Source organism: Suillus clintonianus (assembly GCF_016758775.1).
Source record: "Suillus clintonianus strain FC179 chromosome Unknown DEU56scaffold_115, whole genome shotgun sequence".
Taxonomy (NCBI): domain Eukaryota; kingdom Fungi; phylum Basidiomycota; class Agaricomycetes; order Boletales; family Suillaceae; genus Suillus; species Suillus clintonianus.
In genome coordinates, this window is record NW_024539339.1 from 1 (window position 1) to 22,929 (window position 22,929).

A 22,929-nucleotide genomic window follows, 5' to 3' on the forward strand; every position below is an offset into this window, starting at 1 on the left:
ATAGTGACTACTCCTCGGCATGCCATCTAACGTAAATTTTATTGCACCTTCTAATCTACCAAGTAACAGGTACACTTTGTATTGTAAACTGCTGTATTTGTGGGCGCTATAATCAATACTATCTTGTCTGCGGGCGGCATCTGTCGTGGAAAGTTGGCCGAGCCGAATGCCCCTCATGTGGAAGAAGTCGTCCAGTCTCAAGATGAGAGGCGCACTTGGTATATTAAATTACCCCCGAGCAGATTCCGGACAAAGGTCAATCATTTACTGAATTAAATACTAAACGCACCTCACGATCTCCCCGCAGTTTCGCCAACCCATTCTTCAATCTCCGAGCGGTGAACTGTTCTGCCCCCCCTCGTTTCTTATGTCCATTGTGCCGGTAGGGAGGAGGAGTAATTGTTGTTACCATTATCTGTGATTGCCGAGGCTGATAAGAATATAACAACTTGCTCTGCAAAGGCAATACTAGAACCGCGCACCTTCGTCTTGAATTCTGGCAGGTTTTCTGGCAGAATATTTTTCCGGTCGTGTTTAGAACTGGCACTAATTTCGCGATCTCGGGCTTTGGTTTTCAGATCTGTCCTGTTTTTGAAACAGGCTGGACTTGAATGTATTGTACGAAGTATGTATCGATTTCGGGCTTGTACGAAGTCAGTGTCGATGTCAGGACGGCGCATTACATCTATTGTCAGAATGAAGTGGCCAATCATCTAATATATTCGTCGTGTCTCATTTCTGTTATAGGCTTTGTCGTTGCTCCCGCATAACACGAGGCACTCATATGTTCTAATCAAATATTTTTGTCAGTGAATGTCCTATCGGGTGATATGGTTTTTCATCTGCTAATACCTACCCTTTTGATACAGTGTGAAGATTGTGTTTGTTATGCAGGATAATGGACTTTGGTAGTGCGTAGTAGAGGACTGAGCGGCACTACAATATTTCGTTCAATTCGGCAGTCTGGCAAGATCCTGACCGTTATGGCATTCAGGACATTGAAGAACATAATCCGAACTAGCCGCAGGACTCGATGTGATCCATGTAATGGATAGCTCAGTCAGCCTAGGCAAGCGTCTCCCACATAGGAAATGAGTGTCCAATGTTCATTATTTTACTGACTATCGCGTGACACAAGAACCCTCGCACCTGTGGTAGGTGTCAACTTTTGCGCTCGAACTGATACTGATGGCCCCAGATTTCACTGAGTGGGCGTGGGGTGACATCTTGCTTTCACAGGATAATTCAAGTAGAAGGCGGTATGACGAGCACAGGACAACTTGGTTGGCCACCATGTACATACATCGTTACTATGTAAGGTCAAATATGTATGTGTAATACCCACCGCCATATTTATGGCGATTGTTGTGATGGTCATGAATATATAGTCAAATATGATATTTTAATATGTTCATCTGTTTACTGATGACAGATAGCGGAAGAGACTGGCTGCAGACACCACATGCTGAAGCATGGCCGTTCATGGGTGTCAGGGTAACAATTGTCGAATTCTGGAGTACACTGGAAGCAGTCAGCCAGTACCCGATTGTTCCAGATGTTCCTCGCCTCCCAGCCCTCCAGGTGATCCAGCATTTAAAGAGTTTGCCGGATTTCTTGACGTTTCCAGTGTTCCTCGCGCTAAGGCACCCCAATAATTCCACGTTTGCCTCACCCCAAGATCATCTTCCGGACATGGAGATCATCTGTGCTATGAAGATCTTCGTAAATTTTGCCAACGAAGCACGAGAACGAAGTCAATCAGCTTCTCATGCTCTGAAGTATGCATGCCACAATTGGGCCATCCATCTCGCGCGAGTTCCACGTCCATGGGACGCCAAACTCGGTCACATATTTGATTTATTCTGGAATCACAATCTTCTGTGTTGGCTTGAAATGCAGTGGTGTTCAAAGGGTCTGCGGGCCTGCCTTGCTATTTTATATGAAGGAGAGAAACTTGCAGGGGTACGTGTATTTGGTTATTCATCGACGATTTGACGAGTCGGAACCCTGACCTACGCATTCAGGAATGCAACTGAAATCTAGCTCAAACGTACCTCGTTAATTCAACATTTGATATCTTATAGGATATCCACGATTCCGTTGTCGCACATGGTCGTTACTTCACACATATTTTGTTCTTCCAGTTCCCGGACGAGCGCAGGAATTGCCTCAGCCTCATCCAGAGTCACTACTAGCCACTACTTCTGTAGCGGGAATTTTGAGTAGCACGACACAACTTGTAAACAGCAAACTCTCCCGTTTATCGTACTACACAATACTGCTAGTTGACAAATGCACGCGCTCTTGGAAAGCAATTGAAGTCATGACGATTCCCGCATCAGAATTGGCCACGAGCTTAGCGTGATATTCTCGCAAGCCAAGAATCAGGCGTGGTCCCAGCACAAACATCTGGACGGACATAAAAATCTGAAGAACACCAACAGAAATATGATAGTCCAGGGAATCTGAGGCCTATAGAAATGATGAGTCGTGGGCACATACAGAGGATAGTGACGGATCGACATACCGCTAAGAGCATTGGAGACAAATAGATAAGGTGGATGCAAGAAACCACAACAAAGCTGGGAGGTGCAAAACTTGAACAGAAATAAATAAATATTCACGCTATAAGCTCACCTTGCGAAGTAAACCACATGAGTTTTCACCAACACCGTGAAATAGTCCCCGATAATCCATCCTGTCGATGGTCGTTGGAGTTCACGAAAATGTTTGATGGCAATCCAAATTGCGAGACACAGGATCAGGATCTCCCATGCAGTTGTGAGCGCTGAAGTCACGGAAACCAGAAGTACATCGTTTCCCCCAAAGACAATAGTGCACTGATAGGTGCCAGAGAGAATGAGGACCTCTGGTATTCGCCAATGAGTCTGATGCACTTGAGTCTTTCATCCGTGATCAAAGCTCACCCTCCAGAATATGACTCGTTGATACTGCGGTAATCACACCGGTGGTAATCTTCACAGCCAGGAAGACGGCAACGAGAAATATCAACATCTTTCTGGATCCCCGATACATGGCATATAACCGAGCAATCATGATGACTTGCATGATGTAAGTCAAGTCAATATCTCTGAGGTGTTGCAGTTGCGCAGCTCACCGCCCAATATCATAAATACGACGACATTCATCCAATTTCGTGCGATGGACATAATATTGCCTGACAAGTCCAGTTAGTGAGCCTCGCAGGATCTTCTGAAAGTCTCGAGAAAAAACTCACAGCTGTAGTAGTCATGATATTGAAACAATTAGCTTGTTAATGATCTCACCCCTACATGAGAGTGCAGCCGATCAGACAGAAATGGGAGTATCGGTGCAAATACTTACTACATCTGTTATCGGAATTGTTGGGACCTTTACTATGTGCCGCCGGTCAGAAGAAAAAAGAGTGTATGAAGGGGACATACTCAATATGCTGTTGCTGATTGTAATAGATGGACGATCAGTACAGCACCAATTGCTTAGTCTTGCAAACATACACTGCATATATTATTCCAACATAGCGCACCTAGCATATTTTTCGAGTCAGCATATTTTGTCGACCGCACTCGTAAACAAGGTACATACACTCAGGTACAGAACACTCATCAGGGACCAGCGCTGCCTCTGCCGCGAATCAATCACATTTTACGCTGGTCTGACGATGTGGGACTCTGCTCACCCATACCAGTTCAACCTACAAAATTATTCTCAGCGAGATGGCTGCTCCAGGAATGCTACCAACCTACCTCTTGTCCTAATGTCAGTGCTAGAAATTCAACAAGGAGATCAGTGGTCCCAGTCGGTTCCTGAACGCTATATTGCTCACCCCAGTCGTACATCACCCCAGCAGAGGAAGCAACTATGAAACGGCAGTCAAGGTTAGACACCTCCATCATCATCCCACTAGCTCTCTACGAACCTACAAAATAACTGCCGATCCGATTTACATTGATGAGCGGCCACCAACTGGGATCAATTGAGACTACAGTCATAGTGTTGGAGGATGGGTGTGAAGGAGCGGCGAACTGGGTGGAATCGATTAATGTGTTCGTGCTAGTTATACCACCATCCGGCGCTCCTGCGCCCAAGAAATGAACATTTCACTAATAGCATTCTAGAATCTGCAGCAGCATGATGCCGTCCGGTAAGTCGCTTAAATGAATAATAATCAGTGCTAGTAAACTTTGAGACTCGACCATTTGAAACCACCAAAATGTAATCAAAGGGCTTCAAGATAGTTGCCGGGAACGTCCGACTTTGGAAAAAAGGAAATAACCGTGAACCCCAAGTGAATCCTTCTACCTCTCAATTGCAATAGCTGCGACCATGATCAATGACAGAATATGCAGAACCTCCAGGATTCTGACATCGTATCCTTCCCTTGTGAAGACAACAAGTTATTTTGCAAACCCGAGGCGAGGACCTCTCGCGGCCGCAGCACCGCCAAGTTGCCCATAGGGCAAGACTGCAAGGAGCACTCTCTCCTGGCAGAGGCCAAGTACGCCAAGAGGCAAAGAAGCACGCGTTCGAAACTTATTCAGCCAGGCAGTACATGTTGCACTCACGAATATGGGACATAGAGCAACGCGTAGTATGGACGGATGATCGTTTCCCGGGACCTGTAAGGCTAGCCTATTGCGAGTCTATCTCAGTAGTACCTGACCTATGCCAGACATAGTTAATCATGTCGAGGTCGGACCTGGTATTCTGCCGCTCACCGAAAAGTCGGCGAACGGTTCTGAACGTTCACCGGCAAACATCTGGAGCCATGACGTCCATATACCGACACAATCAATCAAATGGAACCAACAATACTCATTTCAAATGTAGAATCATTCCCGGACGAGCCGCATGCTCAAAGGGAGGTGAGGTGTTTCACCATCTCCTGCAGGCGCCTTAATTGCTGGCATGTAATAACCACTCATTTTCCAGTGAGTTTCCTTCACGTGCCCATTCTCGTCCGGTTCTGACGGCAGGCGAGGTGGATGTCTGGAAGATGGGTTGCCAATACGTCCTCTGGTAGAGAATGCTCGTATATATATGCATGAGTGTTGTACCAGTAAGTATGCTAATCATTGCGAGCAATAACAAAACTACTTCGAGGCACAGAACGATCGACGACCTTCCATTATCACTGCTGTCATCGTACGGTTATCATAATAAGCTGCACATCGTTGCCCTGGAATTTGCCCGTATGCTCTCCACAAAAGCAAGAAGATCATCCTCCAGCATTGGTTTCAGCCCGTTATCGATGTCCAGTTGAAGGTCCAAAAAACGGTGGTCAAGTTCTTGCACCAGCTCAGCAGGCGCAGCAGGTTGGTCCTCTAATTCAAGCTGGTCAAGCCATGACCGAAATGTGTGGATCTCAGCGCTTTCTGCATTGACGTTAACACCAGGACTACTCATTTCCCCCGCGCCGGCTTTCTTGGGAGGTTTGAAACGTACAAAAGCATACGTATGGCGTCGATCTCTTTCCACTTCATCCCCGGAGCTGACTCTCGGTGGCGTATACAACGCAAACACCCAGCCTTCTCCTTGGAGACCTCGCAGTGAATATTGCGGAATACACGTGACCTCTTTGTTCTCGCTATGTGCTTTGCGGAACCCAGAGAACAAAGTTGCAGGTGTGATGGCGGATGCGTGTTCCAGAACCACATCGGGTTGCCATGTGGGATCGTCGGGAGTGGATAGCACGAGATCTAGGATAGCACGAATGATGACGGACGGCTGGAACAGGGGTAAGGTGCATGCAACCGGATGGCTATGCGTGCCTGCGGCTCGTATGTAGGAGAAGGCGATGGGGTAGGGTGCGTTTTCACGCGCAAGCTCCAGAGGCTGCAAAAGAGAGTGATGCAATAAAGCTTCGAGTGAGTGACAAAGATTCCCGTTGTCCCGCAGAAGCTGATAAACGTCCTCATTTGCTATCAAAGGGCAACCTAGAATTATCAATGTTTTCAAGTGCGGAGCCAGCTGCAAGATCTTGGGTACGATCTGCACCGTGAGGTAGGAATTATGGGAAAGATCGAGTCTTCTGATCTTGTTCCCGTGGACATTCAAGATTTCTTCAACCTGATCGTCTCGTACAGCTACCTCCGCAAGTGATAGCACGCCATTCTTGTCACTCAACTTCTCTTCAACAACACTGTGCAGTAATGTCATTCCGTTGCGAGGAAACGGCAATAATTCCTGCAGGGCAGCGTAAACCTGAAAGGTTTTTCCATCCTGCCAAAGTTCGTTCATTTGTTCAATGTCGTGGGTGTCGTGGGTGTCCTGCGTGATTGTTATGGTTGGAATTGGTGCCTTTCGTTTCGTCGTTAGTTCGGGTGCGACCGATTGTAACAGAGACATCCCGACGAGCTTTCTGACTTCCTCGCTGATCGGGAAGTCAAAAGCTTCAGAACCCGAGGAAACAACATCTTGAGGAGTTTGTCTTTTCTTGTATTCCTTTGGCCAAACTGATATCAGAGCATCCAGGTTTATCAACTTCACGCTGTCGAGTTTTGTGGTATATCCGGTGCCTTGTAGATCGCCCTCCGCATACGCACACAAATATTGGCGGGCAGAAAGCGGCACACGCGAAGGTGGGATTGCTCCGTCCTCATCGTTGCACGCCGTCTTTGCAACGTTAACGAAGCAATACATTGGCGACCTCACCGAGGTGAGGTCAATTACAGTGATCTCTTGATGATTGTCTGCTGAACAGACTCAGCTGTCGTTTACGTGGATAATAAGGTACGAACCTGCACCATCACTTCCAACGTTCTCATCGAGCGGAGAATATCGGCTATACCCAACATCTGGGTTGCCAGGGACGGTGAACTTTGTGCTCCAGCACATAGCCATCAGGAAAGTAATGAACGGGCAACAGACAGCTGGTAGATCCTCGTTGCTGCAGTACTTCTCATGCAGAGCGTTGATTTCTGACTCTATCACCTCCCTATTACTGCCATGCTTCACCACAGCAAGAAAGCGGAGTAGACAGCATAGCGCAATTGTCCCCTGGCATTGTGGTACATGATATGCTGCTACACAGCGGTGCTTCGTAGATCCTGAACCCGCAGACCGGACGCGAGTGATAACGTATATCTGTTGTCGTTCACCCATAGGAAATCTGAGCTCGTAGCATTTGAACGAGAACGTTGTCATAGGGGAAAGAACCCTAATGCACAAACAATTGTCAATAACGCGTTGCATTGGAGAAACGCGTCTTCCGAAATTCTCGAGAAATCTACGCTTCAGTTTTGCACCATCATGCATGCCGCGACGTCTGCCAAGGTATGCAATAATTTATGTCTCGTTTTTACGACAAGCATGATCGATCTACGTATAGAAGCAAAAGGAATACATCGATAAACTTCAGGCCGAAATTGACGTCCTGCAGAAGAGGATAGGGTGGAGCAGATAATCGACTTCGGCGAAACGCGCTGACCCTTGGGGCCAATTTACAGTGAGGCTGAGAGCGCCGAGGCGATCGTATCAAGACACATAAGACTGTTGCACCGCTATAATGAAGCCAAGGACGCTACTCAGGTTTGACCCATTTTCTCACTTCTATATTCTGCAAGCTAACGCTCTGGATCGAAGTCATTGATAGGAAGGGTATAAAACTCTACGAGGTCCTACATTGCTTCCAGGAGATGCTCATCTGTTTTTACAGCTCGCTGCTTCGAAGGAAACCACCGTCCGGCAAATTCATGTCGACATGGACCTCATGGATGACCAATGACGTCTGCTCCTGCCCTGCGCTGGCTGTCTTTTCTGTCCCGCATACATTGTGTTTCAATAGACCTGTATATTATGTTTGTAACAAGATCCAACTGGTCCCATTTCCAGCCCATACTTGAACAGGTTTTCCGTCCACCGCGTGTCCTCCTGCAGGCCAGATCTTGGTGGGCTTCGGCACATCATCCGTATGATCCAGCCCCAAGTTACCGTGCTCGTTCCACCCCCACCCCCAAACTTCCCTGTCTGACGAGCCAGAGGGAGAGACAACTGCCATCACATGTTCGCTGCCACAAGCAAAGGATCTCAGCGAAGCCAATTTGCCATCGTGCGATAAAGTAAATTCGACAGGCCCGACAGTAACCTCGTTCTCCCCCCCTTGCAATTCGCGACCTAGTTGACCATGGGCATTACTTCCCATGGATAGAAGGGTATTTTCATCGTCGTCTACGAGAAGGTAGGTCCCGTTCCACGTACACCCGACCTGTCGAATGCGCCCCCAAGAATCCATCTTATGGAGTTGTCCTTTCTTGTTAGATCCAAAAGCTGTTGTCCGCCCTGATTGGTGGCAGGCAACAGTGTGCTGGAGACCGAGAGAATATATTTGCACTGGATCCGCGGATACATCGAGGGAAATGATGCAAGGGCGGTCACAATTCACGATCTTCGTGTCCCCTAGTTGGCCATGTCTGCCCAAACCCCAGCCAACGAGTATATGTTCATTACTGAAAACGGGTCGCAAATGAAGTACGACATGACGAGGTCCTGCAATAATGGACTCGACAACGAGCTCACTGGAATTGATAGAGCGACCCTCGATAGTCAGGTGATCAAACGAAATGACTGTTGAAGTTGCCGTAGCTTGTTTTGTGCCGACACCGAGTGCCCCAAAGTCATTTGAACCCATCGAGATGACCACGTCTGGTCGGGAAGGCGATTTCAAAACGAGATATGATGTCTCCCAAGCGGCAGCAATGAGACAACAGGTATATCCTTGGGAAGCATAAGTTTTGTACAAGGGCATGCTGATCGGGGTGAATTCTGTCAACTGTCCCATGTACTCAGGACCCAGCTGCCCTTTGCGTCCGTCTCCACATCCCCAAAGCTCCCTTTGACCGTCACCAAACTCCATCAGTACGAGAGTGTGGTTTGCTCCGGTCGCAAGCTGCAGGATGCCGTGCGTATCGGGAGGAAGTGCACCCTCTTTGAAGCGACACTCTTTGAAAGTATGTGAATCGTCATCTGAACCATTGGCTAGCTGACCGCGAGCGTTAGAGCCAGCAGCTAGGAGACGTGGACGTGGAGTCTGAGCTTCCATGAGATCTAGAATAGGCACGATGTAAAACTTGATCGTGATCGCTGGAAGACAAGGTTGATTAGTCTGAATCAATTGATTCGGATCGTGGATCCTTTGCTTGTTGTTCTGGGTCGAACACAAATGTCATGAAGGCGGTTCTGAAAGGGGAGCGCTCGTTCTTATCTAAGCTTTCTAAAAAGCGCTGTTCGTTATCCGGCCAATGAAATTTCAGCTTTTTACACGCATGCAACCCTCCAGAGCTCCAGCACGCAGCGACTTGGTTTTGGACCCCAGTTGGACAGACGACTGCCTGAACAGTCAGTACGAAGCGTATCCCCTTGCCAGACTATTTTCGACAAAATGGTTCTCGGAGTGAGGGTCTCGGAAGTGTTGAATGCTATTTTGAAGAGTATGTTCCACGATCGTCGCTTGTATTCATAGCGACCAAGGCACAATGCTGATTATCTTGCGTTGTAGGAGATACCACTCAGTGAGCCAATGGCATTTCTGCCGGTGTGTTCTCATTGTATACCGCAGGTTCGACCGTGGAGATATCTCTTTCATAATCGTGGCAGGTGCCATGGTATCTTTCATGATACCAGGTCTCGGTTTGTGAACCTCTCTCACACCGGGTTCCCCGTCCGCTCACTTACGGTGTTATATCCAGCTTTTCTCTATTCTGGGTTGGCAAGAAGAAAGTCCGCTTTGTCGCTTATCTGGGCAGTTACTGCCAGCAATGCAGTCTGTATCTTTCAGTGGTACTTCTGGGGTTACTCTTTGGCGTTTTCGCCAACTGCCACCAATGGATTCATAGGCAACCTTGCCCACTTTGGCCTGATGGATGTCCTTGGCGACCCGTCACCAGGTTCCCCACTCATTCCTGACCTGTTGTACGCATTCTACCAAATGGAATTCGCATGCGTCACTGTCGGAATCCTGATGGGCGGGATCGCTGAGCGTGGACGGGTTCTTCCGGCTATAATCTTCACGTTTTTGTGGATGACCTTAGTTTATTGCCCCCTCGCTTGCTGGCCGTGGAATATAAATGGATGGGCTTTTAAATATGGCGTTCTCGACTATGCAGGTTAATTAATTATCTTTATTGTCGTCTATGGTCTCTGACGTATTTTTCATTTCAAAGGTGGAGGCCCCGTGGAGATCGGAAGCGGGGTAGGAGGATTTGCCTATGCCTGGGTGCTTGGCCGCAGGCAGGAGAAGGAACTCCTAAACTTCAGACCGCACAATGTTTCCATGGTTAACCTGGGTACATTCATACTTTGGTTTGGATGGTTAGGTTTCAATGGTGGTAGCGCTTTCGGTGCAAATTTGCGTGCCGTCATGGCGATATGGAACTCAATGCTCGCTGCTGCGTTTGGAGGTATCGTTTGGTGTCTCCTCGACTACCGTCTGGAGCGCAAGTATACTATGGTCGGGTTCTGCTCTGGAACCATCGCTGGTCTCGTAGCAGCTACACCTGCTTCAGGATTCATCCATCCCTGGGCGGCAGTCATTATGGGCATAATCAGCGGCGCCGTATGTAATTACGCAACTAAAGGTGAGGTTTACTTGATTGCTAGGGAGTGCTCATATTGACACAACCCCGAGCCAAAATACTTCTTCGTGTGGATGACGCGCTCGATCTTTTTGCTGAACACGCTGTCGGTGGGATTGTGGGCCTCTTGATGAATGCGTTTTTCGCTTCCCGTTCCATCGTAGCCTTGGATGGCGTCAATACAAATGTTCCTGGTGGCTGGGTTGACCACCATTGGAAACAGCTTTACATCCAAGTAGCCTACATTTGCGCGACGTGTTCATATACGTTCGTCGTTACTGCTCTCATTGCCAAGTGCATCAATAGTATCCCTGGCCTCCACTTACGCACAACGGCTGAGGGTGAGAAACTTGGTCTTGACGAAGTCGAGGTAGGTCTTGTCATACTCTTGCTTTTCTATCAACCTAACAAATGCCCAGATCGGTGAATTTGCGAATGACTATATTGAAGTACGGCGTGACTTCATGGACTGGACGGCATTTGGCGACCGCATAGATGCACACGAACCCAGCGCCAATGGTGACAGACACGGTCAGCCAGACCTTGCACAACAGGATCAACGACAAGATTTACGCACTGAAGAACCAAGTCCCAATAGTACTGATGAGAAGGCACTTGAGCTCCCCCAGGCCGACGCGACCTCTCCTTAATTGCAGATGCTATTTCAGCATCTTCCTTCGTCTGTCATTTCGCTAGTGCTATCCAGTTATCGCATACACCAGTTTTCGCTCTCTTTTCTATTCCTATTTCCCAATATAATTATTGCGAGGGGCACATTACTAACCCTCTGTACTCCACTTGGTTATAGCGTATCCCAAGAAGAGCGCGTATCAATTGCATAGTGGTACATATAGTTACCCACACATTCACTACTAGGGCTATGCTACTTCATCATATTATTGCCACGATGTGCAAGAGATCTTGGCCAACATTCGTCCAGACAGAAGAAACAAACTGGATGATAAATGCGCCAGTGCCCAGCTACAAATTGGCCAGAGCACCATATTCACAACTAAGGACACCTGCACATGTCAAAGTGACTCGATCTTGTTCCAATTGTAAACGGAATCCACGCGCCGAAAAAGGGGTACGACAGACGATCGCAGTGTAAGCGTGATTCGAGAAGAAGGTTTCTCTACTGATTTACACGACCCAGCTTGTGGACGAGAAGGTCTGGTGAATCGAGATTGCACATATTTTGTGAACGAGCAATGACTCGCTGGTTGAAGTCCCAGTTGGGCACGTAGAAGTAACCGTCGGCGGAGAGGCTTTTCAGTCTTCGTCAAGGCTCAGGAGGACAATCTTGGGAAGTGCATACGCTATTTTGTCAAATTATGGCTATAGTGATGCGGAAAACAGTACTTATACTGAGGTCCCCTGTCTGACCAAGGAATCTCCACAGGCGTCTCGGACTGCAGCGGCGTTCTCCAGAAGATGGCCACGTCAATGACCAGGATAACATCCTAAAACCATTATTTGTGACTCAAAGAGGGCACGTAGCCGGATATCAGTTCTAGGGGAGCTGCCGCGCCGTGGAACGATGGACCGACGTGGGCAACTGTGTTTCCATAGGATAACGGTGGCACTTTGACAATAGATATGTGATTCGGCGTCGCAGCGACGCATCAGGTTCTCACAATATCTGGATGCGGACGCTCAGGGGACGACCAAAAAGATATGGTGATTTTGTTTAGCATCAGTCACCGTAATGATATGACTAGACAAACAGACTGCGTCCACAACATATGGCAAAGAGTCCACAATGAACGATCTTAGCAGCAGGTGTTGATAGAACAGCCTGTCTCGGGGCCATGCCCGGGAGGGTTTGAGTCATCTGTGTTGCAGTCCCGAGTGAAGAATCCATCTCCTCCCACCAAAGCGAGTTGTAGAAGAAGACATTCAAGTTGTAGAGTTAGTTCATCACGTGACACCTATTCGATCGGAGTTTCCTGTTTCATGCTATCTTGGGTGTAGTGCTTTCGGTCATGACAACATTCGCCAGTAGCCCTTCTTGGTAAAGCTGTGAGATAATCCTTAGCTGGCAGCTACTTATCATCCGCTCCAAATCATGCCCAGTAGCCGTGGTGCCCTGACCCTCAAAGGCAATCCTTCCGCCTCCGCCTCCGCCGCTACCGTGGGACATCGCTTCCACCTATCTATATAAGTGAAACAATGTCCTTCAACCGTCCTTCATGTCTACTACATCCTCCCAGAAACCCTCCAAGCAGTCGCATGAGACGGTGAACAATCGTCTCATTGAAGTCGGTGCCAAGGACCAGCGCGCCTACGAGCGTGCTAGGCACCAGACAAAGGAGCGGCATGAGCACGCACAGGCGAAGGAGCGCAAGGAGAGGGCGGCGACGGGATCTCCAGCTCCAGCGCTCAAGGAAGGGCATGCGAGCCGGGCTTCCAAGAGGGCCAGCATAGAGTTATGGGATGGCGATGAGCTTGACTCTCGTCCTCTCACCGGATCGGGGCGCCCCGTTAATGTCGCACCAGTGCCGAGGAACAAGTCTGGTTTCTCCAAGATGGCGCTTGCGGATTTCGTGACATTCAAGACCAAGAAGTTATCCAAGGCGCAAGGTATGGTGTTGCAAGATTTCATTCGTGACAATGCTGACTCAAAGTTGTGCGTAGATGTTGACTTTGAGGTCCTCCCGTCTGTCCGTTCGGTCATTGCTCTTGATGACTTTGGACACGACATTGAGATCAATGAGCCTTGGGAATTCATATCTCTTGCCCCCGAATCACCCACTTGGAAAGGCTTGTCGTACGCCCAGGCCGCTGCTTTGGCACCTTAGATCATATTATTGCGTTCAACATTTAATCAGTATCATACCACATCCGTTACGACTTAGTTGTTTCCTGATTTCATTCATTACGAACCCACATTACATCTTCGAGTTGGACGACGTATCGTCTTGGTTCCCGTTATAATTCTACTTACCGAACTAGGCGGTTTATTTGGACTTTTGAGGATCAATAAATTGATTGGTGTTGGATAACGTTGGATACCGCCGGTGTTTTGAGTGCGTCGAAATTGTCAGTGATGCAGCAAAACCAAAATAGCTTCGATGCAATCAAGCCTATCAAAGCTGCTATCAAGAATAATGATATACCAGTCGGCTGACAATACACTCAGACAATCTGACAATGGCGCAGCACAGATAACTACGAAAAACCGGTGCGCATAGTTGGCTTAAATACGGGCAAAGGATGTGCCTGTCCAAATCTGAGTAAGTATGGAAGGACGGATGTATATGTTTCAGGCTTACCTCCGTGTTGAAGACATATTCTGTGAAAAGTGAGGCATGAGCTACGTCTCCTCAGCTAAACGAGGGACTCACCATTGAGAGGAAGCACGCTTGAATCCGCAAAGAGCAGATACAGATATTTTAACGTTTCGCTCTGACGATAAATTGAGTGACACAAGATCACGTGGAAGGGCAGGGGTGGCACACACCATCAAGAAAGTCTCCATTTTATCGTCATACTCCACAGGAACCTGATCCACATTTATCACACTTGCGTACCCGCCTGTTGGAATACGACAATGCTTTTCGATGGCCTGGAATATCGCCCAGCCGAGATCGCGATACTTGGGATCACCGGTGAGCCTGAAGGCAATGAAGATGGATTCGACAGTCTCCGGGCTGCATCACAAGTTGAACCTTAAAAGAGTGAAGGACAGAATAGAACCAAACATACCGGAGGATGTACCGGGCATCAAAAGGAGGAGGGGCGTCTGGGCTGGTGATTCACAAGCAAATCAGCGTGCGACTCGATGTGACAAGCGAGTCAACTTACCGCGCGCCTTTGATGTACCAATCTGCAGGAGCCACCGAATCATCCACCCCATCACCTGCCATACGGAAGTGCGCAATTTCAGGCGCCAGGCCGCTGATCGCCGTATTCAGTACACATGTAACACTACCAGGTCATATCGAAACATACGTTTGGGTGTCATGTGTGGCCATACAGGTGTCAATGAGTTCCACCCCTGTAAGCCAATCACGTTTGCCTTGGTCGGTGAGCTCGTCGATTTGCGGTGGAATCGAGACATTGTCAACAAGAGCACCGGACGTCGTGGCACCGAGCATAAGAGAACCGCCAAGGAAGCACACGAGATGGTCTTGCTTGGGCGTTAAACGCCATCCGCTAGTGATCACGTCAGGTCTCTGATCATTGAAGAATGAAATACAACCAACATGTTCCCACCTTGGGACTGCTCCGGGTTAAGCTCAGCGATGTAGAGAAGCTGGCTAGAAAGCCCTCGCTTTACCAGGTGATCGTGGATACCTGTCATCGCAGTGTCGTACATCTAAAGCGTTTAGTAAGTAGTGTTTGAATCAGTTTTGCACTATCAAACATACCTCGCGATATACGAGCTCCGTTTGGTCCTAAGGGGGTTATCAGACTTTCCGAGATCAAGCATTCCTGTATACCATGCCTACAGTTTGAAGATATTGTTTTCTGTGAGTCAAAGATGAGTGCAACGTTGAACTTGACATTCTGTCTACTCACAATAAATATTCATAGTAAGAATCCCCGCGAGAGCCAAGACGAATCGGCGAAGCTCGAAAGCGGCCCGATTTCGGGCTAGCATATAAGCTGCATGCTTGAGGATTTAATGAATTCAAGACTTACTCGAGAAAGATGGAGGCTAGCCCATGGGGCATTGCAGCCGCCTTCAGGACGGCCATAACCTGAGACAACGTAAGATCTGGTGCAGAACTCTAAGCAAAGTACTCACAGTCTCAGCTTTCTCCCAAAAGGTGTCCTCGTCGGTAAGGTATGCCAGATAGCGGAACTCGAGTTGTATTGTTGAAGCCTCGGCAGTACTGATATACCCATTAGCATCACTATCTGGCACGCCTTCTCGAAGTGCGAGATTGATTAGTGATAATGGAAGACCAGACTCTGTCTCGAAGACGGGCAGAATGCGGCTACCGAGTTCATGAGCCTTCTCGAGAAACACAGGGTCTTGCCCAGACAAATGGTATGCAGCCAGTAAGCCTCCCAGGACTCTAATTGTTGTCTGATAATCGAAAATACATCAAGTCACCAATATGCTAAGAAAAGGTTTCTGCTTACCTCGAAGGTATTGAAGTTACCATCCCGTTCGAATGAGAGCTTGTCTGCCACCCATGTCCTTGCACGTTGGTACTCCTCCTCCAGCCCCATGATAATCATCGTGTCGATAGAGTCTACCACGGTATACCCAATACCCCCCGCTTCGGTTAGATTTGAGCCAGTGTGCGAGATCGGGTGGTATTCGTCGTCACCCATAGCGTCCTTTTCTACTGGAATCAGTCGTTTGGCCATAATTACATGGACTGCGCATTACCGTATGCATGCCACGCATGCTAAGTTGAGGTGTCAGTCTACGGAAGGCTGAGAAAACACGCGGTTTCGTACTTTAAAGGCCTCTACGACTGCTTCTCGTTTTGCTTCGTCCGCCGTGAAGGTGGGGACATAATTTGTTCGAACTCCTGGTAGATGTCTGGTAGGTGCACCGAGGAACTGGCTGAGCGGGTTCTTCACTAGAGTTAGAAACTAGCAGCGGGTAAGTAGAAAGTCGCAGACATTGAAAGCATTCTATACACAGACATTGTAAAGTGCCAAAACCACCACAACGGCTAATAACACGTATACTTTTGGAAATGCTGGGCCTGGCTTGGCTTCACCGCCCGACTACAGTCAGACATTAGCGTATCAGTGACCAACGCAACTTGCAAGTACGCACTTCGTGACCATTCGCGGACCCGGGAGCTGCTTTCTTCCTCTGTCTAAATCCTGGCTCTTCCATGACTGCGAGTGACAAAAGTGAACGGACTTATATGCGTGGGCAACCGATTAACTTACTTTTATACTACTAACCTAGGCCCGGGGCAGACCGATATTATGGTACTTCAAGCTTTAAGCTTAGATATATACTAGCACTCCAACCTTTACTTCAATTTTTGCCCAGTGGACCAACTCTTCATGGGTGACTGCTCTGGAGGTGCATGGTAATTATTACAGCTCATCACAAACGTATCAAACTGCCTGCAAAGTAGACCATTCCTCCACATCTCGCCCGAAACTCGTATGCGGTCTCCGAAATTGTGGGCAAGATATGAGAGACACTGATGGTTTTCAAGCGCTACAGTGGGTCATCGTACTCGTTGCGTTGAAGTTGAAGCACCAAAGTCTATACGCGTCATTTGATCCCGATGATCTCGTGCGCATGCCACTTAGGCTTCCCCACTGGTGACATTACGAGTGCGCCCGCCGTGTACATGACAATGATGGCAGAGCTACTTATTGCGCATCTTTCTAACCCGTCCTTGGCGGTTAACGCCCGGCAGTATTTTGAGGCCCTTGGTGTGTTACTTATATTACCCCATATCTCCGACTTCCCCTGATCTACCGCTCGGTTGTGGTGGAGCTCTGCACTTTTTTTAATAATTAGAATCCCTGCGTCCAAATCACGCAAGGCTATGATTATACAGAAACGTCATAGCAGGGTTGACCCACCCTTTGGCCTCGATTCTGGCCACCATGAGATGAACAATATCAACGTCAAGGCCTGGATGTTGTCTGACGTACGTCCAGCCTTGGGACGTAAATATTCCCTTGCTTACCTCTCCTTTAACTAGCACCCAACAAACCTTGCACAGGACACCATAATCAGTATAACGTCAGGTCGTTTGATAGGCAGATATTGTATTAATACATTGATTGCGCACCATTTTCAAAAGGAGGTGTCGGCCTGACTAACAGTCAGTTACTATCGTCTGTGCGTAACCGGCTTTCTTGTGCCCCGAGCAAGGGACCAAAGCAGGACTCATCGCCTGCTTACAGCCGACGCATTGACGACCTTCTCCCAAATTGTCTAATGCGGGTTACAGTCAAGTATCACATTATCTCATGGGTTGCAGCAACTATTCCAAGCCTTATACCTATCAATTTCGTCGTGGCAACCATGCTCGTTGAGGATAGTCGATGTCGCGTCTCTTATCAGGACAAAGGCTGTGAGATATACGAAATACAGTTTGACGCTGACAGCACTGCGCACCAGCAACAACTCACCTGCAACAATTGTTTCGGCCACGACAAACTGACGACCATCCCATACTCAGAGAAGGCTAGCGTATCCAAATCCAGTTACGAGAAAGCGAAATACGGGCCAATCTATACTTGAAAGACACCCCCGGAGTCCGGTTGGCTGTTCTTTCCCCACATCAAATCTAACTGAACGATCTCTGTCTCCTCTGTAGTGCGCACAGATATCGGCTCCATGCTGAAGTCTGCGTCCCGCACACCTCGCTCTCGAAGAAGGCTAATGATGGTGCTCCTTGGTTTAGTGGGCTGTTCAGACGGGGGGTTGCCACCTATGTGGAAGTGTACTTGCAGAATGATGAGGCAGAATGTGATCCCCTGAAGAAAAGTCCTATCAACAGCGTACATTCAAGGCAACTAAACTCACCACAATAGGAGGGATAATGGAGAGCATGATGTATTGTGCATTGGATCCGGCCGATGTTGCAATAAGGAGTGCAAGGACACTCGTGGAATACAAAGCGCCGCTCTCGACGACGACAATAAACACAGGTAGAAAAGCGGCAAGGCCATCTGGGATAAAACGGCGGGTCCGATAGATGCGCCAGGAAATCAAAACTGCAATATTGTTCTCGTCGTCAGGAGCCTGCAGATCAGGTGCAATAGACGTACTTGTACAGGCGACGCTGATAAGCATGGTCAATGCATAGAATGTAGTGATAGAAGCAAAGGTGTTGCGTAATGGATGGGTCCGAGATAAGGACCAGACAACGTAGTACCCAGATACTGAAAAATGACATGCGATGAGACAATGGTCGAATAATACCTTTCGACATACTGACTCCCATAGGTTAACAGCACAAGACAAGCAGGGATGGCAATAAAGAGGGTTCTGTCATAAAGGATATAACATCGCCAAACCTAATGCTTGTTCAGAGGGGAGAACAATACGCCAAATGGCGAAACTCACAACTACACCATCAGCGATAGTGGTTTGCGTAATGTAAAGTGCCAATGATGTGAGAGCCAATGGCGAAGCAAGGTTGGAATAGTAGGCATCTGCACCAACCGTATCCACCTTGAATACGAACGCCTCTAACGCTCGAACAAAATCGATGATTAGATGCTAAAAGTGAGCGTATTGAGCTACTACCCTAGAAGGTTTGATCACACTCACGGCCGTTGCAATGAAGAGTAGCAGGGTTGCTACTGGGACAAGGAGTTGCCGTTGTATGCCAGTTTTCTTGAGTAGGACGAATAGCGTTAACCAGTACAAAGTGAGGAACACTCCTGTTTGAGATAGTGTGATTCAACACCACAACCTTTCCACCGGTCGGTAACGCACCATAGAACGAGGTCTGGAGAAACAAAGCTAAGAACGCAGCTTTGTCCAAAGGAATGCCCATGATGATGGTCAATTCACTGGACCAGCTGAATCAGATTGAGAACCAGAGAGATAAACCAATGATATTTATGGGATGGTCAAGCGTAGGCGGTCAGCCTGTGCACAAGAGGAAGATATGACTGTAGTGAGAAGCTATGTCAGGTCCACAGGATAGATCCGTGATGGCATCTAAGCAAAGGATCTATACCTGCTGCCGTCCAGCCACTCCCAACATGGTCGTAACCATCTGATAGCTAGACAACGATGTCGTCAATTAGACGACGGACTCCAGAGCACTGACTCAGTCGAACCGCTGCTGATACATAGCGAAGGAGCTGTCGTGGGTGCGTGTTAAGATTGACTATCTGGATTCGATAGTAGCGTTGTGGAATTGTGGTTGTAAATTGAAAACTCGATAACTTTGGTTGTCAGCTGCTAATCAAAATGATATCCGCGTGCCTCGTCGAATTTGACCCGATCAATAAACATGGAGTAAAATGAACTATTGCTCTGCAGCCGGCGCTGTCAGTGTGCACTGTGAACGACAGTTATGACATTGATCGCAGCTGGGTTATGCAATATGCGCTAGTTGACGCAAATTGTGTTCCATATCATTGACAGTTGTGCTCGATCGATCACAATGTGGAACAATACAATGAAGCAACTAGTACCTGTAGGGATATACAAGTCATGATCAGCGGATGAGTCCAATTCTATGAGATGATAGCTTACCTCGGCGACATCAATGAACGTTGACTTACACTGCAGAGCAGTACAGCATCATGCTGGTAAGTAATCAACGCTGCAATAGACTACTTACGTGATCACAGGCTAGAACCTTTTGAGCTATCCTCTCTGTCTGCTAACAACCCTCAGCAACGCCCAGTGTTGGGAGCTATCTCTAGGCGCTTCTCTAACAGATCACTTCCACGGCTTTGAACACGGGCTAGCTAGGTATATGCTTCCGCTGCCATCGTCACTTTTGTACTCGAAGGTATCGATCACGCGCAGAACCCCATCTCTGAGAACTGGCAACAAATTCATCCCTTATGCTGCGGTGAGGGCCAAGGGTCGACCGATCACGAGGGAATGTTTTCTATCGCGGGCGGCATCTGGCGTAAGCGCTCACTGGCAGGGTCTTGAACTCTATTCTATAGAAGTTCCGCTTCAACGACGTGCGTACATGGACTTTCTCCTTCCACAACATGCAGAAATCTACCCTCCGTCAGCGTCAGGAAGAGTCTACCAAGTGTCACGGTTATCGGAAGGTTCACGGTCTATCATGTCTATTTTCGTGGGTCGTAGCGCTACCGATGAGGTCAAGGGCGAAATACGCGACACATCCTTCCTTCTGGACGAGCTCCGCGAGGATTCATTCGGTGGACTGATAGAATCGATAGGCCTTGAAATACTACGGGCCTCATGGGGATGAAAGTAAAAGTAAGAATACCAGTAGGTGTACCTGATTCTGCTTGTGTGTTACTTCCGACTCATTTGATTGTCATCAGCGTTGGAAAACCCCGCTCACCGGAAATCTTCAACTGCAATAGTAGGTACTGCTGTAGCAGAGGTCTTTATTGATGGAGCACATCTATCGAATCCTAAAGAGAGTCGTCAGCTCCTGTACAAACGCCAAAAACCAGGTACAATGCTATCTGTGAGTCTCGCCATTTTAACAGCACATGCAAGATCTTGATCTCTTCTCTCAGTTGGTATATCAGGGTATATCCCCACGATTGGCGAGTTCGAATCATATTTTAGGTTCGGACTAAGTTCTTAGAGCTTTCATTTCGTCAAGGCACGGAAAGATCTGGTTACTCTTCCACGATCGCGGAGTAAATCATACCGTCTTAGGTTCGTTCAAGGAAGGCCAAATACGCGTCTTCCACCAGACTAACATTGCTTCCCCCGAACTGCCAGCAGGACCAGACGATCTTGATATGGGCATGATGACGTTGCCATTGCTAAGATTACAGTCAGTTTCTGTTGGGACCGACTCATATTGAAACTTCACATGTACATATTATAATGAATAACATCATCCTTGACCGCCCGCATCGAGTTTCCCGCCCGCAAGTTTTGAATATTTCTTTGATGTAATTTATAACCATTATGATTGTACTCTACTCCTAACACTACTCGGCTGTCGGCACAAGTCCGGGCCGGAAACCTGTTCGTAAGGGAAGATAAGACCGGATCATTATAACTCTCCTTCTATTCCACCTTGACATTCCCATTTGATTCTGAGCTCAACATGGCCATTGAACTAGCACCTATCACCCTCCCCGTCTCTGCCAGTGCTATCGATTTTGACCCCAATTTTGGTCGGGAAGTCAAGGGCGTGAACCCCGGCGAACTAACTCCTGAGCAATTCAAGGAGATCGAGACAGCATTGTACACTGCAAGTCTCGGATCTTCGTCTGGTGAAATGTTCTTGACTTATTCACTATGCAGCATGGAATCCTACTGTTCAGAGACGTCACTCTTACACCGGAACAACAATATGCTCTAACAAAGGTGGGCGCACTCGTTGACATAGCTTTCAACGCAGTTCTCAGGTTCTGCCTGACAGGCTTTTGATCCCGAATCAGAATCATACGGACATGGCAACAACAAGACCCAGAACACCACGAAGTCTGTCCTTCACGCAGACCTTAAGACAATTCCCCGGGTGCCCCAAGTTCAACTCATCGGAAACGGCAGGGTCTATAACCATGAAGGCCTTGAATCTGTTACTCTCAAACACCCCTCGCATACGACCTTCCACAAGACCCGTGTCTCTACTGCAGACGAGGCCCTGGGCATCACCCGGTTCTATCGCTGGCATATCGATGCTGCGCTGTACGATTACAATCCACCCCGTGCGACCACCCTCTATGGCATCACCGTGCCTGGTGGTGATAGACAGACTGTGAGGTATAGCGATGACGATGATCCATCCGGGGAGACCCTGTCTGTGCCTCTGGGCACCACAGCATTTGTATCAGGAAAGAAGATGTTTCAGATCCTGCCGCCAGAATTGAAGAGCCTTGCCGTACGGGCTTCTGTTCGGTATGCACCCCACCCTTACGTCTGGATGGCACCTGCCCGTGCGAAGTCAGACGGTCTAGGAATCGTGAACGAAGGTCTGGAATTGCCACTGAACGAACTTCCAGAGTGGGAGGAATCGAAAATTAAAACGTTGCCTATTGTACGTCCCAATCATTCCATTCCGCGGACATGAGTCTAAAAAAGCTGAGTATACGTAGCTGTGGAAGAATCCTGTCACAGGCGAACTACATTTCCAAGTTCATCCTTGCGGTGCTCATGAACTTATCGTGAAACCCTTACCCCGTGGCGCTTCGCGTGAGGGTGCTTTATACCCAGATGGAGCACACATAAAGGACCTTGGGAAGGTTCGCGAGCTTCTGCACTCGATGCAACGGCCCGGTATCGCCCCCGGGGTATTATTTTTGTTTTCTCCCTCCCTATATATCAACTGATACGACTTTGCCTAGTTGGTGTATCCTCACGATTGGAAGGAACGCGATCTCGTCTTGTTCCACAACCGCGGTTTGCTCCACACCGTCGTCGGTGCTTTCACGCCCGATCAAGTCCGCGCATTCCACCAGTGCAACCTCGCTGCATCCGATGTTCCCACTGGCCCTACGGAGCAGGATATCATTACATGGGCTTGAATTGCAATCACATGACAGAGACACTTTGATCATTTGCAATCGGAAGCATATATTCGTACTATGGGACTATACGATGTCGATATGACGCTCGCTTTTCTTGTGCATAGACAGCTGTATCATGCAATCGATGTACTCATCACACTGGACTACCTGGTCAATTTTGTATCCAAACTATAGTGCTGTCCAGACAATTTATACTATAACCATCCAGGTATCGCAAGAAGCACACAATCAAGACAAAGGGGGCGACTCC

The 22,929-nt window shown here is 48.1% G+C and overlaps 8 protein-coding genes across 8 annotated transcripts; 4 read left to right on the top strand and 4 right to left on the bottom strand.

The window, feature by feature from the left end:
• Window positions 1-5,154: 5,154 nt before the first annotated feature.
• Window positions 5,155-7,104, bottom strand: DEU56DRAFT_917736 (uncharacterized protein; the record flags this gene model as incomplete). The annotated part of the gene is made up of 2 exons (XM_041358033.1): window positions 5,155-6,692; window positions 6,741-7,104. 2 exons carry the CDS (start codon window positions 7,102-7,104, stop codon window positions 5,155-5,157), a joined length of 1,902 nt encoding a protein of 633 aa, XP_041203290.1.
• Window positions 7,105-7,245: 141 nt separating this feature from the next.
• DEU56DRAFT_831622 (uncharacterized protein) lies at window positions 7,246-7,795 on the top strand. Its single transcript, XM_041354562.1, has 3 exons — window positions 7,246-7,275; window positions 7,331-7,392; window positions 7,449-7,795. Exons 1-3 carry the CDS (start codon window positions 7,252-7,254, stop codon window positions 7,534-7,536), a joined length of 174 nt encoding a protein of 57 aa, XP_041203291.1. The 5' UTR covers window positions 7,246-7,251; the 3' UTR covers window positions 7,537-7,795.
• Window positions 7,796-9,040, bottom strand: DEU56DRAFT_760285 (regulator of chromosome condensation 1/beta-lactamase-inhibitor protein II; the record flags this gene model as incomplete). Its single annotated transcript, XM_041350414.1, has 1 exon — window positions 7,796-9,040. One exon carries the CDS (start codon window positions 9,038-9,040, stop codon window positions 7,796-7,798), a length of 1,245 nt encoding a protein of 414 aa, XP_041203292.1.
• A 150-nt stretch (window positions 9,041-9,190) lies between these two features.
• On the top strand, window positions 9,191-11,336 carry DEU56DRAFT_71612 (ammonium transporter). The gene is made up of 7 exons (XM_041347591.1): window positions 9,191-9,428; window positions 9,497-9,509; window positions 9,557-9,627; window positions 9,687-10,103; window positions 10,161-10,574; window positions 10,625-10,941; window positions 10,991-11,336. Exons 1-7 carry the CDS (start codon window positions 9,380-9,382, stop codon window positions 11,219-11,221), a joined length of 1,512 nt encoding a protein of 503 aa, XP_041203293.1. The 5' UTR covers window positions 9,191-9,379; the 3' UTR covers window positions 11,222-11,336.
• Window positions 11,337-12,552: 1,216 nt separating this feature from the next.
• DEU56DRAFT_904372 (uncharacterized protein) lies at window positions 12,553-13,574 on the top strand. Its single transcript, XM_041356670.1, has 2 exons — window positions 12,553-13,154; window positions 13,209-13,574. Exons 1-2 carry the CDS (start codon window positions 12,764-12,766, stop codon window positions 13,370-13,372), a joined length of 555 nt encoding a protein of 184 aa, XP_041203294.1. The 5' UTR covers window positions 12,553-12,763; the 3' UTR covers window positions 13,373-13,574.
• Window positions 13,575-13,590: 16 nt separating this feature from the next.
• DEU56DRAFT_71670 (glycoside hydrolase family 47 protein) lies at window positions 13,591-16,583 on the bottom strand. Its single transcript, XM_041347600.1, has 18 exons — window positions 16,318-16,583; window positions 16,182-16,265; window positions 15,990-16,127; window positions 15,919-15,937; window positions 15,666-15,871; window positions 15,325-15,609; window positions 15,219-15,277; window positions 15,096-15,170; window positions 15,026-15,044; window positions 14,945-14,971; window positions 14,780-14,892; window positions 14,526-14,729; window positions 14,379-14,471; window positions 14,280-14,321; window positions 14,035-14,224; window positions 13,919-13,979; window positions 13,847-13,866; window positions 13,591-13,793 (listed from the first exon to the last, which is right to left on the bottom strand). Exons 1-18 carry the CDS (start codon window positions 16,378-16,380, stop codon window positions 13,743-13,745), a joined length of 1,749 nt encoding a protein of 582 aa, XP_041203295.1. The 5' UTR covers window positions 16,381-16,583; the 3' UTR covers window positions 13,591-13,742.
• Window positions 16,584-17,712: 1,129 nt separating this feature from the next.
• Window positions 17,713-19,458, bottom strand: DEU56DRAFT_71776 (uncharacterized protein). The gene is made up of 7 exons (XM_041347627.1): window positions 18,961-19,458; window positions 18,793-18,905; window positions 18,586-18,741; window positions 18,458-18,536; window positions 18,288-18,401; window positions 18,043-18,233; window positions 17,713-17,993 (listed from the first exon to the last, which is right to left on the bottom strand). Exons 1-7 carry the CDS (start codon window positions 19,019-19,021, stop codon window positions 17,748-17,750), a joined length of 960 nt encoding a protein of 319 aa, XP_041203296.1. The 5' UTR covers window positions 19,022-19,458; the 3' UTR covers window positions 17,713-17,747.
• A 1,667-nt stretch (window positions 19,459-21,125) lies between these two features.
• Window positions 21,126-22,823, top strand: DEU56DRAFT_831650 (Clavaminate synthase-like protein). Its single transcript, XM_041354563.1, has 5 exons — window positions 21,126-21,400; window positions 21,454-21,516; window positions 21,572-22,189; window positions 22,248-22,442; window positions 22,497-22,823. The coding sequence occupies exons 1-5, from the start codon at window positions 21,254-21,256 to the stop codon at window positions 22,674-22,676; spliced, it is 1,203 nt and encodes a 400-aa protein (XP_041203297.1). The 5' UTR covers window positions 21,126-21,253; the 3' UTR covers window positions 22,677-22,823.
• The last annotated feature ends 106 nt before the right edge of the window (window positions 22,824-22,929 follow it).

Excerpts from the sequence above, each read along its gene's own strand:
- DEU56DRAFT_71670 (XM_041347600.1), bottom strand. The coding sequence starts at position 16,380 with ATGGAAGAGCCAGGATTTAGACAGAGGAAGAAAGCAGCTCCCGGGTCC. Across the intron at positions 15,278-15,324 it reads TTTGGGAGAAAGCTGAGACT|GTTATGGCCGTCCTGAAGGC; the intron begins GTGAGTACTTTG and ends ACGTTGTCTCAG. Across the intron at positions 14,472-14,525 it reads GCCACACATGACACCCAAAC|CGGCCTGGCGCCTGAAATTG; the intron begins GTATGTTTCGAT and ends TACGGCGATCAG.
- DEU56DRAFT_904372 (XM_041356670.1), top strand. The coding sequence starts at position 12,764 with ATGTCTACTACATCCTCCCAGAAACCCTCCAAGCAGTCGCATGAGACG. Across the intron at positions 13,155-13,208 it reads GAAGTTATCCAAGGCGCAAG|ATGTTGACTTTGAGGTCCTC; the intron begins GTATGGTGTTGC and ends AGTTGTGCGTAG.
- DEU56DRAFT_831622 (XM_041354562.1), top strand. The coding sequence starts at position 7,252 with ATGCATGCCGCGACGTCTGCCAAG. Across the intron at positions 7,276-7,330 it reads ATGCCGCGACGTCTGCCAAG|AAGCAAAAGGAATACATCGA; the intron begins GTATGCAATAAT and ends ATCTACGTATAG. Across the intron at positions 7,393-7,448 it reads GTCCTGCAGAAGAGGATAGG|TGAGGCTGAGAGCGCCGAGG; the intron begins GTGGAGCAGATA and ends GCCAATTTACAG.
- DEU56DRAFT_71612 (XM_041347591.1), top strand. The coding sequence starts at position 9,380 with ATGGTTCTCGGAGTGAGGGTCTCGGAAGTGTTGAATGCTATTTTGAAG. Across the intron at positions 9,628-9,686 it reads TTTCATGATACCAGGTCTCG|CTTTTCTCTATTCTGGGTTG; the intron begins GTTTGTGAACCT and ends TGTTATATCCAG. Across the intron at positions 10,575-10,624 it reads ATGTAATTACGCAACTAAAG|CCAAAATACTTCTTCGTGTG; the intron begins GTGAGGTTTACT and ends CACAACCCCGAG.
- DEU56DRAFT_831650 (XM_041354563.1), top strand. The coding sequence starts at position 21,254 with ATGGCCATTGAACTAGCACCTATCACCCTCCCCGTCTCTGCCAGTGCT. Across the intron at positions 21,517-21,571 it reads AACAATATGCTCTAACAAAG|GCTTTTGATCCCGAATCAGA; the intron begins GTGGGCGCACTC and ends TCTGCCTGACAG. Across the intron at positions 22,443-22,496 it reads GGCCCGGTATCGCCCCCGGG|TTGGTGTATCCTCACGATTG; the intron begins GTATTATTTTTG and ends GACTTTGCCTAG.
- DEU56DRAFT_71776 (XM_041347627.1), bottom strand. The coding sequence starts at position 19,021 with ATGGGCATTCCTTTGGACAAAGCTGCGTTCTTAGCTTTGTTTCTCCAG. Across the intron at positions 18,742-18,792 it reads TACTCTTCATTGCAACGGCC|CATCTAATCATCGATTTTGT; the intron begins GTGAGTGTGATC and ends GCTCACTTTTAG. Across the intron at positions 18,402-18,457 it reads TGTGCTGTTAACCTATGGGA|TATCTGGGTACTACGTTGTC; the intron begins GTCAGTATGTCG and ends GTCATTTTTCAG.